At 43.3% G+C, this 19,919-nt stretch overlaps 1 protein-coding gene across 2 annotated transcripts in view; it reads left to right on the top strand.

The window, feature by feature from the left end:
• LOC107115093 (15 kDa selenoprotein) overlaps window positions 1-5,722 on the top strand; it is a 35,597-nt gene extending 29,875 nt beyond the window's left edge. Inside the window, exons 4-5 of one of the 2 annotated variants that reach the window (XM_015416704.1) lie at window positions 3,407-3,456; window positions 4,881-5,722. In XM_015416704.1, coding sequence (XP_015272190.1) covers window positions 3,407-3,456; window positions 4,881-5,012 — 182 coding nt within the window. In that variant the 3' untranslated portion in view covers window positions 5,013-5,722. The remainder of the gene's footprint in view (window positions 1-3,406; window positions 3,457-4,880) is intronic. The other variant, XM_015416705.1, reaches the window with a different exon arrangement.
• Window positions 5,723-19,919: the final 14,197 nt, after the last annotated feature.

The raw sequence follows: 19,919 nt of genomic DNA, 5'->3' as shown, positions 1-19,919 counted from the left end.
CAGACAGGCCGGTGTCTGTCAGGTGTAGGAGCAGGACCAGGGTATGAATGTTTATGGGGAGATAGTAAGGGACATTTCTAGGAGCCATTTCGATGCGTGCCTCTCTCATGAACCTGAAGAAATGTCCACCACATCACCACTCCCTCACACCAACTCCCCCTCACACCTCTCACCTCTTACTGCCCCCAAGAAAGCTCCTGGCAAACGTCGAGCCAGATACACCAATGCTACAAGGAGGAGGCAACTTAGGAATGCAGGAAAGACATTTGTACATAGTACTCCTGCAGTGCACTGAGCTGCACAGGCCAAGTACCAGCAAGATCACCCTGATGTGCTCAGAACAACACAGTCTCCATATGAGCAAAACAATCCAGGAACACAAGTAGAGAGGCCGTCACTTTCATGGAAGGTAGCAGGAGTTGACTTAACAGATGATTGTTTCTTAAATGGACAGTTCTATGTGGCCTGCTCCAGAGTGAGCTCATCAAGCAGCCTGGTGATCCTAGCACCTGAGGGCAGAACCACCAATGTGGTCTAGAGAGAGATCTTTCAGTAGAGAGAGAGAAAGTACATATGTCTCACTTCATTTCTTACACTACAATCTTCTCTGTTAGAGTCCCTACAACAAATGTCACATTTCAGATTTCACATCATCAGTATTATAACTGGATTTACAGAACTTAAATACCGTAGCGAAGCACGGGTATCAGGCTAGTATTAGATATTTGGAACCTAATAAAAAGTGCCACACTTCAGGGAACTATGTGCACTCCTCTTTCTAACTGGGTACCAGATATCCAATTTTATTACATTTCCTAATGGAGGAAAACAATGTACATATTTGGAAAGTTCAGTCTTCTTCGTAAAGAAAATTTTTGAGAGTATATTTTTCTTAACTATTTAGGATGTACAAAGGGTGTTTGGTTTGAGAACATTGCGTAATACGCTGTCCCTTGGTATGACTGTGTCTGTATTCTGTCAGTTTTATAAGCAAGTTGTCACTTTTTTGTCGGGCCTGCTGGGTAAATCAGTGCAAGTCTCATTTTTTACCCTCATAAAAGTGAAATGTGAGATAGCCACACTTCCCCTGAGGTAACCTTGTTTCAGTAGTTTCTCAGCATAAACATAATCATACTGGTGGTTTTGTGGTCAATAAAATTCCATGGTCTCATGATCACGCAGCTTATTTTGGATAAGGGGTGTTAAAAATTGTGTGATGTATGTATCTTGTTTCAATTCAAAGGTGATCAGTGTGCCTCTTCAGTGTCTTGCATTTCACTTTTCCCTCAGTTCCTTGAATTATTAGATGTACCCTGTTTCCCCGAAAATAAGACCTACCCCAAAAATAAGCCCTAGCAGGATTTCTATGCATTTGTGGTATAAGCCCTAGTGTGTCTTCTTGAGAAAAAATAAATATAAGACAGTGTCTTATTTTCGGGGAAACACGGTAAAATGCAGGAAGGAAGATGCCTTCTCCAGGTGGAATCTTCTTTGGATCCAGCCCACTGTTTCTATAAACAATCCTCTTTTAATTTCAAATTGTTAGTGTTACAAGAAAGCTTCCTTGCTCAGTTTTATCACACTTTTTCTGAGGAGCTTAAAAATAAAATTTACTTGAGTGTAGTAGATACAGTATTTTCCTCTTGCATTGTAGTTCTTTTTTCCTTTTTAAATTAAAATGTTTTGAAGCTCAGTCATCCTCGAACAACTTCACATATTGAAATGTCTTGATAGAAAATGAAATCGTAGCAGGTTGTCTAATGTTTTTATACAAATTCTGGAAGATGTCTCAGTTCATTTTCACTAGATCCTAGAAATCTGACAGAGCTACAATATTTCTGATAGTTTAAGTTGACATCAAACATAGCAGCACTGGTGTCAGACTTTTTTTATACCTTCCTGAACCATTTTGTTCTCAGCAGTCAGATCTGCTCTGTTTAACATGATAGGAACAGCAAGACAGAACTGTGCTTACAAATGAATCTCTTTCAACTCAGGACAACTCTTGCATGTGGTACAATGTGGACAACTCTTGCATGTGGTACAATGTTTAACATATCAGACTATCAAACAGGTTGCTATATATCTGGACATCTAAGTAGTCCCCAAGTGAGCAATGTAAGTGTTGCTTAAGTGCCACCCCAGGCTTTCAAAGTTTCCCCTCTGCTTTCATTAAATCCTGCTTTCATCACTTCCTAGTCCGAAGTGGCAGCCATCATAATAGTGTATTACTTGGCCAAACAGTGTAGCAGACTACAGAGGCTTGCACATGATCTGTCTTCTCACAAGATGGAGAAAGGCTAGGGGCTTATATGCAGGAACAGGAGAGGTAACAACAACAGAGGGTAAGTGCCTACCCCTTAGCATAACTGGGTCCCATGTTTTCCAAGCTCTGTATTTTCCCTCAGCCATTTTCATAAATCCTAATCACAGCTCCCAGTCATAATTCACTAGCTGTTTCCTTTCCCTGAAGGAGTGATTGATCCTACTTAGTTGCAGTTGAGATGAGGAATCTTCCTCTGTGTAACATAACTTTGAGGGGGGAAATCTGTTATCTGTGTGATATCTGACAATATTTGCACCCTAATAAAAACATCTACTCCTGCCAACCTAGCAGTTCGAAAGCAAGAAATTGCAAGTAGATAAATAGGTACCACTTCAGTGGGAAGGTAACAGCATTCCGTGCGCCTTGGTGTTTAGTCATGCTGGCCACATGACCATGGAAATATCTTCAGACAGCGCTGGCTCTTCGGCTTTGAAACGGAGATAAGCACCGCAACCCTAGAGTCGGATTCGACTGGCTTTCGAGCAAGGGAACCTTTACCTTTTTTTTTTTTTTACTAAAAACATCTAGCTACCCATAGGTAGCTTGTTACAGTTCTTTTTAGCTCTTCTGTGTTGAGGTCTTCCAACACATTGGAATGTCACAAGATTAACCAAATCGTTTTTCAGCAAATAGATGGATTTTTGTGCTGTTCAGAAACAGCACCACGCTTCTTACAAATGTATCATTCCTGTCCAGTTCAACCATCTTCTTCTCCCCTTCTGAAGAAGTAAGCAATGACCTCATACTCTGCCACATATTTTGTTGGTCTTTAAGGTGCTGCTGGACTCTTGCTCTTTTCTGCTGCTACAGACAGACTAACACAGCTGCCCATCTTGATTTATCCCCTTCCCTTGCACAGTATCTATTGCAATAAACTCTTACTGGACAACAGTTAAGAACATAATAAATGTTAAAAATGGCTGAAATACTGAATAGTAGTCTAAAATCTGTTTTCTAGCTTCAAACTCCTTAATTTGTGAATAAAACTACTTATGCCTTAAAGCTTGAGAAGAAGAGATTCATTTTGAGGGTTTTATATGCTAATATAATAACTTCCTAAATTTTTCCTCCAAATTTTAGCTTTTGTCAGGAGTGACAAGCCGAAACTGTTCAGGGGACTACAGATCAAGGTATGTACTGATTTTTATATTTGGTTCTCTTGTCTCATCATTTAGTTGTTGTTGTTGTTAGCCATTCAGTCATGTTTGACTCTTGGCGATTCTATGGGACAGCTCTCTCCACGTTATTTTATACCTCATTAAATATTATTTCTGTATAAACTAGATGTCCATCTGGTATATCTGTAGCATATTTAGTGGGAGATAACCGGTATTTTCAGGTGGGACCAGACTTAGCTTAATACAGAGAGGATGATTAGGGTGAATGTGGGTTTGATTGCATTTTCTTTACTGGAACAGCTGTCTTGACGAGAGTGACTTTTAATAAATCTTGCATTAAAGACTGGCAGATGCATATATAACATCCCAGATTTAAGTTTCAGAATCAGTGTGGTATTGGTAAAGTATTTCCAAATTCTCTTTGTTACAAGCTTTTACAAATCTAGTTGACAGATGTATGAGGCCAGCAGTACACACATCCTTTCTGCCCAATTTTCCATGAATTTCAAAGGACACAGAGGAGGTCTTCTGTTTTATTGAGCTTTGGAGCTGGTGGAAATTTTTCTGTGCCTTGAAACCTCCCCAGAGATTTTGGACCTTTGAATCAGTCTTGGGAGAAGAAGTATCCGTTGCAATCCCAAATAATGGTTGGTTGCTGAGCCAAGCCAAAATTTGTTGATCTCAATTTAGCTGTCACTGCTGCTGTTCTTCACCCCTCTTTTTGAAGATTTCTATGTTTTTGCCAGCTTATCTTTTTCTTGATTTGGCTGTTTTATTCACGGATACTCAGTCTTTCTTACTTCTCCAGAACTCTGCCTAGTGTGCCATTCTTTCCTCCAGCCATCTCACATTGGTGCAGTGTCTTTTGGCCAAGGGAAAAAGCACAGAGTAGCTGGCATTTGGTTTTTACATTCATAAGAAAACCAATGTGGTTAGCTTTCTATATTTGTATGTGTGATAATCTCCCATAGTTAAAATGTCCCAGTATTTCAGCTGCTGAAATCTAGAAGTGAATGGTGAGAAATGAAATATTTATTACTATAAACTGCACTATGACTTTTTTGAATCTAGCAATTTTTCAAAAGATGCATTCCCCATCTTAACAAATGACAACATTCCTAGTGCTTATACTGACCTTAATTTGCACCCTTGGTTGTAATGTTTCAGTAGCTAAGCAGAGACATTTCTGTAGAGTAGCTAGTCTAACCTTGACCACACTTGGTGAAAGCAGTATTGATCTGCTTTTGGTTTCCTGTTCAGAATGTATACAAGGTATATTTTCTCACCAGGCCACAGCAATTAATTCAACTTAAAACTGACGCTTTAATCACTTTGCCATGCTCAGTTATATTTGGGTAGAAGAGAAGAGGCTGACAAAAGGTTAGTGGTTTGAATCACAGCTGGACAATAATTCTTAACATTTTTTGTCTTTGCAGTATGTACGGGGCTCTGACCCTGTACTGAAGCTCTTGGATGACGATGGGAACATTGCTGAAGAGCTGAGCATTCTCAAGTGGAATACAGACAGTGTGGAAGAATTCCTGAGTGAAAAACTAGAGCGCCTCTAAATCTTCTGTGTGTGGGGGGGAAATTCCCGGTCTTTTTCTCACATCATTTTTCATTATGGTAATCTTCTCAGACAAAGTGTGATAAACCCCGGAAATCATTCCAGTTTCTGCATTAATTTGAAAGCTATCCCATATTGTGTGGTTCTCAACATCTTTTAATTAGAAACAGAAGCTTCAAGCACAGCACATTTGACAAATTGGCAGGCTCGACAAATGGCCTGTCCTCGTACATTTCAGCTCATCTTAGTGGATGGAGATCATTAATGAAATGCTTTGAGACAAATGTAATGCAAATACTGAAATTTGTTATAATTGGGCTGCCTCTTGTTTTTTTTACTGGCAAGCCTATTTGTCAGCTCCCAATAATTGAGATGATTACTATGCTTTTTTATATGCTGCCTCTCTTTGTACATTGATGGAAAGTTGGAACCAAATAAGATGTACTCTGCCTCCCAAAGAGATGCTTGCTTGCCTCCCCTGCATTTTTGTATTTCCCAGCTGTCCTTTTTTTATAGAAACATTATTTACAATATTCATAATGAATGCCTGCTCTCAAAAAATCATTTGGAGTCTTGTTTGGATGGAGGAACTCATGCTCTGGAGTGATTGGAGAACACTAGGGAAACGCACGTTAATGATGACTACATGGAAAGCCTTGACAAAAGGCATGTGTAGGTCTGATGTCAGGTGTACTTTCTTTAAATGTTTCTTCCTTCATTCAGCAGACACGTGTTCAGTGGAGAGGGAATATATTGGAAATGGCAATAAACCATAAACATCTGTTTCCTATGTCCCATTCTTTCCGGAAATCGTTGCAAAATAGTCTTCTTTAAGACACTTTGGTGAGCTTCTTCGGACAGTGCTGTCATAGGAAGGTTATCCAATCAGTGGGTTGGATCCCAAACTTTTCTGCTCACACAAGGTACTTCTTTCAGAGGATTAGACTGTTTCTTCCTCTCCAGCCTACTAATATCCCTGAAATGCTGCTCATGGGGGACAGGAGAGACCTTCAGGAACAGGATGAAAGACAAGAACTGGGGGTCTGCAGTAGGAAGAAGGAATTGGTGGAAATCATCCCATCCCTCCCATCAGTCTGAATTGAACAGTGTACCTGTGCCGAACAAGAACATCTGTTGAAACAAGTTTCTCTCTCTCTCTCATTAACTTTTTTCACACTTAGATAGTGCTTGTGATCATTCAGGTAGAACTAATTCCTCTACTTGTGGCACACCACCGTCCGGGTTGTGGAGGCAGATCAAGGCGGGTAAAGGTATAACTAGTCCATAGATAGATTTGGTTCTTACCATTGTTACAATTATATCAAATATTGCACCTGATTGTTTAAAGTGGATATTTCTTTAGTACTCACTCCATTTCACTGCAAAATCCCTTCTTAAATATTGCTTTAACCATTTTCTAACATTCAGATTGCCTACATACACTTTGCCTGGGCTATTTCACACAGATGCTTAGATGTCCACCTATATTTGTTTGTTTGTTGTAAGTTGAATACAAAAGAGTGAAGGGAAAAATAGGCCTTCCAGAATGAACAAGTGCAGAATGGTATATAGGTGTCATGCAGGAAAGAAATCTAAGGGGGAGAATTGAATTTTCTAAGAGTACAGAAATGTTAGTGTTGTATCTTATGACAAGGAGTCAGCACAGCAATAAGAAAAGAATAAAAACAAAGAAATGGGATGCAGTTCTTTTTGCAATCGCAAATAGGACCAGCCAGATTTTCAGCATTTTTAAATAATCACTGATTGCAATGGGGTACTGTTAAACACACATTGAACTCTCCTATTGAACTCAAAGGGACTTCAAAGCACTTCTCTTTATGGGGCTATGCCTTTCTATTTCTATTTTAAAAGATGCACTGTGCATATGTTTCATTCAATCAGTATAAAGAGAAGTTGTAAAATAAATATTTTTAATCAAAACAGTTGAATAAAGGAAAAATAGGAGCAAAATACACAATCATTTGGGGGGTGTCTACACTTGTTAAAGCAACACAGTGTTTACAGCCATGGTCATGCCTGGGACTATTGCTACATGCCATCACAACGCTTGCTCTCTTTTAAGCTAGTTCTATAGAAATGATTGGTTTCAGATAGACTGGAGTTGTGTAATTTTGGAGTTTATTGTAGGTAAAGGAAACTTTCAGACTCCTACTGTAAGGAGTAGATTGCTTTCAAGGTCAAAGAAGACAGTGTTGTCAGTGAGTCATGCATGGGCCAAGAAGACAATAAATGCAGCTTATTGATGATCTTTGCATTATTGATCTGGTCCAGACTGTCTTGCATACCAGAATGGTCTTTTATAATGTTATAGAAGTTAGCAGTCTGCATTACAATGCTCTAGCATTAATGAGAGATTCCATTAGATGGCTATTCTGGTCCCCTTTTCAGCTCCCTCCCAGCAGCCTGTACTAGACAAAATTAAGATCAGCCTTCCTGGAAATGTCTGATATGACTGGCTGCTTGTCATTCTATCCGTCGCTTCTGGTGATCCAACTGCCCATATCCAGCTCTTCTATAAAAAGCCAGTATTTCTAGCACATGTGGCAAAAGCCCCAATTTTTTTTTCTATACTAAAATGTTTAAAGGAAATTAGTTAAATACATATTTGCATTCATTTTTAGTTTCATTTTTCAGATATCAATCAGTTACAGCATTCTTTCAAGCTTCTCAAGCACAGTGACTGTCATACATTTAAAGGAATTGAGTCGTAAAACCTACTGAATATTGGAATGTTAGGGGCAAGAACTGATGGCAAGGAAATGCTGTATGCTTGCTCAGAATAAATGACCAATAACTGCAGACTGTTTAAATATTGTACATTGTTCTTTGTCCCTGCCCCACTCAGCCTAATCACATCTTGCATGCAAACCATATCACACTTTTTCAATATACTTTTTCAGTATGTTCCACCCACCTTGATTCTAAACAGGGGTCATTTCATAGAAAAAGAGCTAGGGGAACTCATTAGCATAACTCATTAGCATATGCCACACCCCCTGACATCAGGGGCCCGGCGGCGGACCTGCAAGGCCAGCGGGAGTGCGAGGAAGCCCCGCCAAGGCCCTCCCTGGCCCCAGGCAGGCAGGGGTGGGGAGAGGCGAGGAGGAAGCAACTTACCCTCCCTCTTCTCCTGCCTCCTCCTGGCTGAATGAGGGTTGGAAGCGGGGCGGCCGGAAGCAGGGGGCAGGGCTTTGTCATGTGCCCCGCCCCCTGCACCTCACCCGGGGGAAACTGCGTTCCCCCGCGTTCCCCCCCGAAATGACCTCTGATTCTAAACAAGGTACATTTTATTATGTGGTTCTATACAGAATTTGATACTTGAACAACAGAGATGGAAGTTTTTTGTTTTTAAAGATTCTAGTCATCTTATGGCTTTGATAGGGTTTGCCCCCCACCAGGGCTTCTGTGGGTTACTCTTGTGGACACTAGGAACCCTCAAGTAAAGGACCCAAGGAGCCTAGACTAGAGCACTGTGGAAAACAGGGTGCCGGACTAGTTGGACTACAAACCTGATCTGACAGAACTCTTCTTCTAAATGTGGCAATTTTTAAGCAGCCAGCGGAAAGAAGGTAGAGTTTTACCTCCCAGGTTGGATTAATCATTACAGAAATTGCTACCCCCATGTTAGAGTGATGTGGCAGCATTTGGAATTTGCTTTGCTTACAGTGCTGGGAGAAGTCCCTTGGATAAAAAAGCAAGGAGTGTGAAAACAGGGTTGCACTTACCTGTAACCGTTGTTCATCAAGTGGCCGCCTGTGCAGGCACACATGGGGACTGCATGATTGCAGGCCAGCTGCAGAGAAGAGCTTCCAAGCTTCCCAGAGAAGTTTCTATGGTCTGGAGTGCTCCTCATCCCCTCTGTTTATAGAGATCCCTTTTTCTGCCAAAGGGTCACATGCCACAGGCAGGGTGAGCACTCCTCCCTCCATTCCCTTCACAGCTGTGAGGAGGTCCCTGCACATTCTGCAATCCACAGCAGGGAAAGGAGGGAGGGATTTGTACCTGCACAGGTGACTCGATGCACAATGGTTACAGGTAAGTGCAACCCCATTTTTATCGTGGCTTCTATGCAGTCCCACATGGAAGAACTGCAAGCTCACTTACCAAAGGAGGCAGGTGTGGGTGGATCAGCAAAAAATCATCTGTAACATCACCTTTCCCACTGCAGCTTCTTTTGTGGAGTCCACATCCATTGAGTAGTGTTTGACGAACATAGAAGGAGTGGACCACATTGCTGCTCTGTAAACATCCTCCAGCGCAAGTCTGGCATGGAAAGCTGCCAAAGATGCCTTGTGGAGAGAGCTTTTATGGGAATGGGGCAAGAAATCTTAGCTTCATCGTAGCCTGTTCTGATTGCTGGAACCACCCACCTAGAGAGAGACTGAGTTGATATGGTGTAATGATTCCTTGTTTTGATGTGTGTGTGTTCCTTTAAATGTTAGTTTGACTGCAGTAATGCAAGGAGGGCGATAGGGAGAGATGTGTGTGCTGTGATTGGCCGATGACTGAGAGTGTGGGAGGAGATGTTCTGAGAGGAGGAATATCTGTGTGTGTTTTATGACAGAGTTTAGAATGTTCTGTGTGTCTTTGGAGAGAAGTGTGAAAAGCTTTAAAGAGAGTCTGTGGAAAGACAGAGAATCTATAAGGAAAAGAAACAAGCTGTGTCTAAACTGTGTGATTAGACCAATGTTTTATCTTGTGTGGAAAAGTCAAAGAGTTTAGCCGGTTTGGCTACACATATGAGGAAGAGAGAATCCTGTCAGAGTGGAATTTTGATGTCTGACTGGTGTGACACCAAGCTTGCTAGTTATATTTTACAAGTTCCTTTTCCCAGAAACCTATTTTGTTCTTATTTCAATAAATCCATTTTTGTTTAAATATCCCAGAATTCAGTACAGTACTTCCTCAGGGCCACATAGTCTTCTGAAGTGCTCAGACCCTGGGTTATACTACCAAAGGAGAAAGAGTTGGAATTTTAAATTCCTGGTAGCAGCAGAAACTACCAAGTTCATATACACAAAGTGTGAATTAAAAAGTAAAACTGTTTCCCCCATAAGCTAGCACATCACAGAGTATGATTTAAAGGAAAAACAGCCCCCCCCCCCAATAGGAAGGACGCCACATATGGCTTTTCCTTTATTTGGGCCTCTAAAACATATGAATAAGTTCCTATTTTTCTGACTTCCTATGTCCTATTAAATAAAAAAAAGGAATGACCTCACATCTAGAGTGTGTAGTGTTTGTTCAAACGGTGCTGTTAAGAGACAAGAAAAACACTGGCAGGTTGATGTCCTGGTTGAGATGGAATTGTGACACCACATTAGGTAGAAATTCTAGGCTAGGTCTGAGCACTACTTTGTCCAGGTGGAACTTAATGAAAGGAGGGTCACATTGGAGTGCACAGAGTTCACCTATCCTTTTGGTAGAGATGACTGCCACTAAAAAGGTGGTCTCATAAGAAACGAACGACAACTCAGCATTGGCAATGGGTTCAAAATGTTTATATATTAGCTTTGATAGAACTAGAGACATACTCCATTGGGGAACTGGGGTACAACAGGTAGAAAACAGGTATCAAGTAACCTCTTTAGAAATTTCTTGGACTCAGGTACAGAGAAAACTGACGGACCTCTAACTGGGTTATGGTGGGTAGAGATTGCAGCTAGGTGAACCTTTTTTGATGAGGCTGCTAAACCCTCTTCCTGCAATTCTAGGAGATATCTGAAAATTCTGCCTAAGTTGCGGATCTAGCCCTTGTTTGTTACTCCAGTGAACCTTTTCCATTTGTACCCATATGACCTCCTTGCTGTGAGTTTACGGGAGGCTGTAATGACCTGCTCTACCCTTTGTGAAAACTTTTCTACTGTAGGATCAACCAAGCTGTCAAGTGCAATGATCCCACCTCTAGGTGGCAAACAGGACCCATGTGGAGGAGATCATCCCCTTGAGGCAGTGTTATGGGTTGCCCTCTGGCCAGCTTCCACAGCATGAGAAACCACACTTTTCTAGGCCAGCAGGGGGCCAGGAGTATGCATTACATTTGGTCTGCCTTTACCTTGGAAATTACCTTGTGGAAAATACCAGTGGGGGAATGCATTAAAAAGATGGCCATACCATCGCCATTACTTTGGCTGGATGAACACTTGTCAGGGATGCTTTAGGCTGATCTTGCATTGAGCAGGGTGTTGGACTAGATGGCCTGAATGCCCCCTTCCAAACTTTGTGACTCTGTATGATCTCTTTCTGGTACACTAACCTCTACACCACACTGGTTTCAAAATATTTACCAGAATGTTTTCTGAAAGAGCTAAGACTGTTAGGACTGCTTCTCAGAATTGTTCAACCCCGTCACATTATAGTTGACTTAAAGGGATTTTGATGCCTGAGGCAGAAAATACAAATTGTGTCTCCTACGGTGGTGGAAGACCCTGAGGAGCCAAGTTCATTGATGGCAGGGATCTACATTTGAAGAATCCTAAAATAGCATAGTTTTATTGATGCATGCCAAAACATAACTCAGTGTGTGGGGCTTAAGTGTGCATGACCTCCCAGGGTTTGGGTTTCAGTGAGCAACCAGTATGCTACAGAGTATTGAAAGACATTCTTTTTCCCCATCAAGTCTGAATATGCTGATATCTCAAGGGCAGTGAGGAGAATGTAAGCTGGTGGTCAAGTTGCAGATGAAGCTGTGATCATGGGCCAAAATGCACGGTCCTGTACAGGGCAATAAATACAGAACTTGGTGCAGGGGAAAGAGGGCAAAAATGGAATGTACTAAGTATGGCAACAGGAAATGAGAGGGGGAACAAAGGTTGTTTTTGTCTTTTGTGTTTAGTTATAGTGAATTAATTGCTATACCAGGAAGACAAGTAAGCTTACTGTGGAGATACAAAACAGACAATAATACTGTTCCATCATTACTTTATAGTATAATCAAATCTGGGGAATAGACTTGTTTTTCCTTTTGTTTCTACTGTAAATATTGAATTATTTTGCAGGGCTTGATTTATCAATGAAACAATAAGCAGTTACTTTGAGTAACAGATTCTGGGAGAGAGAGGTTTCCCGGCTTCCAATCTCGTCATTTGAAAAAAATGTATGGATAGTTGTGATTTAGAGCTGTGCAGATGAAAAGAGCATCATTTTGACTTTTCACAAGGTGTGAAAACTGATAGCTAGTACTGATGCTTTGAACATCTTTAATTTGGGTGAGGCCAGTTTCTCTGCAAGGAAGGGAGAGGAAACCAGATTATAGGAAATCAAGAAAAGAGATTTGGGGGGAGGGGGGAGTTTCAAGGTAGCAAGTGTAAGAAACACCTTCTGTAAGGTTTGAGACAAAGAATAGAGGGGGGGCTGTGTTCATTGCAGGGAGATGGCTACTAAAAGTCAGGTGGGGAAAAGAGACAATGGAAGGGCTGGACAACATCAGCAGGGTAGTCAATTCACAAATGAGACAATGGAGAAGAGGAAGGGATTAGAGAAGGTGTTGTGAGAAGAACAAGAGTGGGGGATGAGAAAAATAGCAGCAGAGGCAAAAACCAGGGAAGAAAGGACTAGACACCCACAGGATTGCATTGTAGCACAGAAGCCCTTACCACCACTAACCTCAACCATGAGTAAACTGTCTGTTGGGGCTCAATATTGAGGGAGAAGCCTTCTGTCCTTAATTCCATTTTGTACACTCCGGAGCTGAACTCCAGAGTTATGTTAAAACTAGGGAGCAAAGCCCGTTGAGGATGAAGACAACGGGCCCTAGAAAGGTAGGGTGGGCGGGCGAGCCACAGACAGACAGACAGATAGAGGGGTTGGGAAAGAGAGAGAGGGGAAGGAAGAAGGGGGGGGAGACAGAGACAGTTAGAAAGACAGACAGAGATGGAGGGAGGGAGGATTTGGGGGGGGGAGAAAAAGCGATGGAGGAAGGGAGAAAGTGTGAGAGAGGGAAAGAATGAAGAGACATAGGGAAAAATGAAGAGAGAGTGGGGGAGGAATTGAAGAATTGGAAGTAGGACATCCATTTAGCAACATGATTGAAGCGATCTATTCGGATCAAAGAGCGAGGCTGAATGTGAATAAGGACTTGACGGATCACTTCATGGTTCAAAAAGGGACACGGCAAGGATGCCCACTTTCACCGCTGCTTTTTATTTGGGTGTTGGAGATTCTGTTACAAAAAGTGCAAGAGGATGAAGAAATCAAAGGACTTAAACTTGGAGGCTACAGTTACAAATACAGGGCTTTTGCAGATGATATGTTTATGGTGGAAGAACCAGAAGAAAAACTACCGCTGCTGTTAAAAAAGATTGAAGACTTTGGCGTGCTGGCAGGGTTCTATATAAACAAGAACAAAACTAAACTTTTATGTAAGAATATAGCAAAAAAACGACAAAAGGATTTACAAGAACTGGTACAGTGTGAAGTGGTGAAGAAAACAAAGTATCTGGGAATTGAGTTAACAATGAAAAACATCGATCTGTACAAAAATAATTACGAAAAACTATGGAATAACCTAACTCAAGATTTTAAAAAATGGGACACCATGAACTTTTCGTTGTTAGGGAGAATTTCAGTAGTGAAAATGAATGTACTACCACGATTGATGTTTTTGTTTCAAACTATTCCCATTTTGACCAAGAGTGACATACTGAATAGATGGCAAAGAGAAATCTCAAAGTTTGTGTGGGGGGGCAGGAAGCCTAGAATTAAGATGAAAATTTTGTGTGATGCTAAAGAGAGAGGGGGATTGCAGCTACCAAATTTGCGTTTGTATTATGATGCAGTTTGTATAGTATGGTTAGAAAAATGGATCAATTTGAGAGACAAAAAACTGCTGACATTGGAAGGACATAATTGCAGATTTGGTTGGCATGCATACCTTTGGTATGAAAAGAATAAGGCGGACAATTTCTTTAGACATCACTTTGTAAGAAATGCCTTATTCACAACATGGACGAGTAGCCCTGTTCTCCAGAGGCTTCTGGAGAACAGGTCTACCGACCCCATTCCAGTGTATTGGTAGACCTGGTCTCTGGAGAACAGGTCTACCCACACCATCCCACGATATTGGTAGACCTGGCGTCTTCACCGGTACAGCGGTCCTGATAGTGGAATGTCCCTTCATTCTTTCCCTCTTGGGGGGGAGCAGGTGAGGGCTGATGGCGCTGAGCCGTCCACCCTGGCCACATTTTCACCACTACCTCCCCCACTCTCTCTTCATTTTTCCCTATGTCCCTTCATTCTTTCCCTCTTGGGGGGGAGCAGGTGAGGGCTGATGGCGCTGAGCCGTCCACCCTGGCCACATTTTCACCACTACCTCCCTCACTCTCTCTTCATTTTTCCCTATGTCCCTTCATTCTTTCCCTCTTGGGGGGGAGCAGGTGAGGGCTGATGGCGCTGAGCCGTCCACCCTGGAAAGAGGGAGAGAGAGAAGAGGCTGATGTCCCGGGAAGAGAGAGAGGTAGGGAAGGCATTTCAGAGTCGGCGTCTCCCCACCCGGCTGCCGCCACCGCTGCTGCAGTGGGCGAGTGAGGAATGGCGTCGCAGGGGGCCTCTCCCCAGCGGTCCGGCTCAGCGGGGGGGGCTTGGAGGCCTTCTCCCATCCGTCTGGCTCTCCGGGAAGGTGGGAGAAGGTGGCACAGTCGTGCGGCCTCAGAAGCGAGGCTGGGGGGCGGTGGGTGGGCGAAGACAGTTGGGCAGCCTCTCCCCTCGCCGAGGCCAGCCGGCGAAGGGTGCTTGGGTGGTGCAGCTGCCTCCGTTGTCCCCGAGGGCAGCTGGGGCTGCCCCCCCAGCAGGGCCCGCCCCCTCCCCGGCCCACGGGCATTCTTAGGAAAAGGCAGGAGGTGGGGCACTGGTGGCAGGCCCGACAGCACTCGCCGGTCCCATAGGACTCCGCGGGGTCTCTGAAGCCAAGGGGGCGAAGTCGGACCGGAGACTGCTCACCCCTCCCAGAGGTCTCGGAGGAGCCCGAGAAGGGGGGGCAGCTGAAGACGGGCCGGTGGCGGTCAGTGCACCACCGGCGGAGAGGCCCCATGGAAGAGAGGTGAGTGAATGGGGGGGTCCTTAGCTCATACCCGGCTGGGACGCTGCCGCAAGTCAGCGACCTCGCAGTGGGGCATGGCGGCGGCAGCGGGTGGGCAGGTGAGGGAGGGCCTGAGTACGCCTCCCGGCATCTGGCTGCAGCAGCGGCTGAGCGGGGAAAGGTGGGGCCGGGGCATCTGGTGTTCTGTGCCAGGCCGTGGCCGCCTCGGCGTGGACAGCGGGTGGAGGCCTTCCCTTCCCCCACCCGGCAAATCGCCTGTCGCACCCGTCGTCCAGCCGCACGCCGCCCAGGTGGCGATCCGTGCTGGGGTGAGGACGGCAGTGGCGGCTCTATCGGGCTGTGATCCCTGAGCTGTGGAGCGTCTGTCCCATCCAGGCGCTCCAAGGCGAGTGAGACCTCGTCCCTCCCTCCCAGCCACCCAGCCAATGGCACCCCAGTTACCCTGAGGGAGCCAGCCATCGCAGCCAGCGTCTTCTGAGTGGCAGTTCTTCTGGCCAAACACTAACGGTGCACATTTTTGAATGTTGGAGCCCACTACGGCTTTATTATAATGGAGAGATGCATTCTGGAGCTATGTCCTGATTCAGCTAGGCTCAAAACTAATCCTTGGTGCAGACATTCAGGAATGTCAATAGCCTTGAGTACTCTGTGAGCCAACATCTGATCAAAGCATGAGGGTTAACTTTCTAAGTATTCATTTTCAGGTTTGCATTCATGTAATCACATCCTGTTTGGAGGGAAGGCATAAATCTATTTTAGTAAAAGATATACATAAAAATGGTTTCATCCAATAAAATATGATCAGGCTTACATGTGGGAAATAGCCTTCTGTGAGGAAGAGGTGCAGGTTGCTCACATGTTGGAAAGGTGAAGGACAGCCTTAATTCATACTGAATGTAGGTAGAATTATTCATGAATTTCCTGGAGACTGTTACACATTTACAACAGACAGTGCTAGATATTTTAAAGGGAAAATACATGACATGAAAATTGTCACAGAATTCAAAAAAATTAACGTTCTACATGAACACAACCCCTTCGTGAGCAACTTTTAGACTGTTTCCAGAGGAGCAGATTTATAGCAACAAAAATTTCCCTTGTGGCTGAGATTTTCTAGCTGTGTCTAGATAAACAAGTAGGCCCAGGAGATAATAAACATCTCTTTGCAAAAGGATGTAAACATTTTTTTGTATTTTTGTGTGTGTGTGTTTGTGAGCCTGGAAGTCATGATGACATCTGGTGACCCCTAGTGGGCTAGGACGTTTCAGAGGTGGCTTGATAACCTGCTTCTGTGTCCCGCCTCTGGTATTCCTCAGAGGTTGGCCATCCAAGTACTTGCCAGGGTCAGCCCCACTTAGCTTCCAAGATCGAGCTTGCCTGGGCTATTCAGGTCAGGGCTAAAAGAGTGTCGTTCTTGAACACATGAAGCTACCAATGTTTCTTGTCTGACTGGCAGCTCCTCTCAGGGTAGGGCTGCCAACTTCCATGTGGGGCCTGAAGATCTCCTGAAATTACAGCTGATCTCCAGGCTACAAAGATCAGTTCCCATAGAGAAAGTGGCTGCTTTGGAGGGTGGATTATGGCATTAAAACCTGCTAGGGTTCCACCTACAAACCTCTGGGAATTTCCTAACCCAGAGTTGGCAACCCCCGTCTCAGGGTCTCAGTTAAAGGTCTTTCACATCACATGCTTTTATCTTTAAATGGTGATGTTGGCAATTAATGGGATAGAATCTGGGACTTCCTTCATGCAAAACAGATGCCCTACCATTGAGCCATGGCCCTTCCCCATGCTGCCCCTTCCCACTTCTTTGAAAAAGCAGTCTTAAAATAAAGAAGGTATCCCTGGATTCAAATGACATAAATGATTACCACCCAGTAGCTACATTTCATTCTTGGACAATGTGTTCAAGCAGGTTGTGGCTATACATCAAGGTGGTCCTAAAAGAGACAGGTTATCTAAATCCATTGCAATCCAGATTCATACCTAGGTTTTGGATGGAAAAGGCCTGGGTTGCCCAGACCGACAATATTTGCTGGGAGCATGACAGGGAAGTGCATTTCTGTTGGTTTTCCAAGATTTGTCAGCAACTTTCACTACCATCAACCATGGTATCCTTCTAGAGATGCTGGCTGAGTTGGGAGTAGAGGGCACCATGTTTTGGTGATTCTACGTTTACTGGTCAAATCCAGGAGGCACTGCTGGAGGACTGCTTGGTCTCATAGCATTTATGCTGGAGTCCTACAGCACAAAGCATCTTGTCTCCCATGCAGTTTAATGTCTGCATTAAACCATTTGGAGAAATTGGGGGGGTGGAGTGAGGTATCACCAATATACAGATGACACCCCACTCTATTTCTTCCCTAAATAAATGCCTGGAGGAGGTAATGGGATGTATGTTTGCTAAAAAACTGAAATTCAGTCTAGACAACAGTCAATAATAAAGCCACTCAATAATAAAGCCACTCAAGGGTTAAGAAATCAGGTGCTTGTGGAACACACTGCACTCCCAATGAAGGCGTAAATGTGTAGATCGGTGGTGTTGAAAGATCTGCAAGGGCTTCCCATTTGTTTCCTGGAACAATTCAAAGTGCTAATTCTCACCGAAGTCTCTTAATATCTTTGGACAGAGATGCTTGAAGGATTACTGCCTCCCCTGTCCACCAGGTAAGATCATTCTCCCAAGCCCTGCTCTCTGTTCCCCTAATTGAAGAGATAAGGCAGGTGGCAGCTAGAGACAGGGCTTTCTCAATCTTGGTGCCTTGCCACTAGAATCCCCTCCCATTTGAGGCTTACCATCCTTTAGCCACCAGGCCAAAACATTTCTCTTTACCCAGGCTTTTATCTGAAGGGTTTCACTATTTATAGTTCTAGATAGATAGCCATATTATTCCATAAGCAGAATAAGAGTAAAATGTAGTAATAAAATTTATTCCAGCATAAGTTTGTATGAATCGGAATTAACTTCATCTGATCCACTGAATTTATGCAGGGGGGATTTTTAGTCTTTAAGATGCTACTGGACTTCTGCATTGTTTTCAACTATGTCTTCACATCTTGCTTCTAACCTGAGGGCTATTTTATGGATATGTCCCTAGCAGACTACTGGATTGTTTTATGGCTGATTGATATTTCTGATTTTACTGTTGTATTGATTTTACTTTGGTCTCTGGAGAGGCAGCATGAACATTTCTTAAATAACATAGACAAACAATTTTTGATGACATAACCTTGTATCGCTGTTTGCAAACTTTAAAAAGGACCTTGGAGATCTACAGCCCTCAAGTGTCTATTCACTCATTTTTGCTGAGTGACTGTTTTGATGAACACATTCACCCATGCACTCAAAGTCTCTCTAATGCTCTCATTACATGGGCTGCATTAATCACAGAGCATCTGGTTTTATGACTCCTCAACTCCCCAAACCCATGGCCTTGTGTGTGCTTGCAGGTTGGTCCTGCCACTGAATATTCCACATGCTGCTAATACTTAATATTTTTTTCATGGAGGGAATTTTTTTAATGGTGTGTAGGGATCTAAGTTGCACAGCTGCAGTGTCAAAGTATACCACGAATTCCAGGGAGCCACCTTTGTTCTTACAGAAAAGCCTTTAAAAGACTTTGGGATTTAAGATAATATCCTTCAAACTGCTGGCTGGAGCCAGCAGCAGGCATGTTTTAGTAAAGGTGACAGTAAAGGGGTTGCTAATGGACCCTCTTAATTTCAGCCCAACTATTGTGTTCTGAGGTAAATTCGTGAAGATGTGTGGTATTAAGTCTGGGTATTCAACACAGAGCTCTAACTTTGGTCACGGGGAGTTAAAATCTCAAAGAAACTGTAAATCAAGGCAGGGCTTTTGCTTTTCTTAATCCTTTCCTTCAGTGCAAAGTGGTGGGATTTCCTGAAGAGAAGAACAGCAGCTGTTAGCGGCATTTGAGCAGTCAGGCCTGCGCCAAGAACCAAAGCTGTTCTCCAGTTGGTATATATTTCTTGGCCCCACTTGGACAAGGGATTGGGCCTGCCATTGGAGCTATGGTAAACTTTTTCCATTTACTTTGGAATGTTAAGCCACTATTTCACTTGAATCTATGTGAGGGCCCTCACAGCTGTATGTCAGAACATGTAATGACTGCTACGCACTGAGGTGGCTACAGAAGGGTCAGTTGTCAAGTGTCAAAGATAGCTTAGATTCATTTCCAAACCTATTCTGTAGTAGTTTTCACCACAGGAAAAAAAAGTTTTAATGTAAGTTTTTAAAGAGCTCTATTCCCAATGAAGAGATGTATTTTGGCATGCAGAACTGAGCACCTTTCAGGGGAATTTCGTGCCAGGTGTTATATATCTAATTTATTCCAAGTCTGTGGTACTGATTCTCAGGAATCTTGTCTATGAATGTAATGATATTTGGATGTTCCTTGAAGGATACAGCAAGGACATCTCACATGAACTGAAAGTGTGCCTGAGAAAGCGCTGTGAAATTGCAGAGGATTTGGGGATATTTTCTTAGTTGGAAGGGGCAACCTGTGATGCTAGACTCAGTGCAAGTGTCTGGATACATACAGAGAGCATGATGGTATCCCTTGAATTGTACCACCCTGTATGGTAGAGCAGGCTCTCGACAGTTTTTGAGGCTGCTGGAGGTGTATTGCATTGGGTATGTGAGGAACTAGAACACCCTTGGTAAGTTCATGAACTTGAACAAAAATAATTTGTTTGTTGGTTCTCCCTAGTGAGTGGTCAGCAAACTTTTCCTTCCATGAATGACTGGATTTTTATTACTTCTCTTTTTACACACAGTCCTTGGCCTGAAATTCTCTACCCAAGCCTCCTGTCCACATGATTTCCTCACGG

This window comes from Gekko japonicus, unplaced genomic scaffold (genome assembly GCF_001447785.1).
Source record: "Gekko japonicus isolate JY-2015 unplaced genomic scaffold, Gekko_japonicus_V1.1 scaffold16, whole genome shotgun sequence".
In the NCBI taxonomy this organism is placed as follows: domain Eukaryota; kingdom Metazoa; phylum Chordata; class Lepidosauria; order Squamata; family Gekkonidae; genus Gekko; species Gekko japonicus.
The sequence above is the reverse complement of the archived record's forward strand: the minus strand, read 5'-3'. Positions and strand labels throughout refer to the sequence as shown.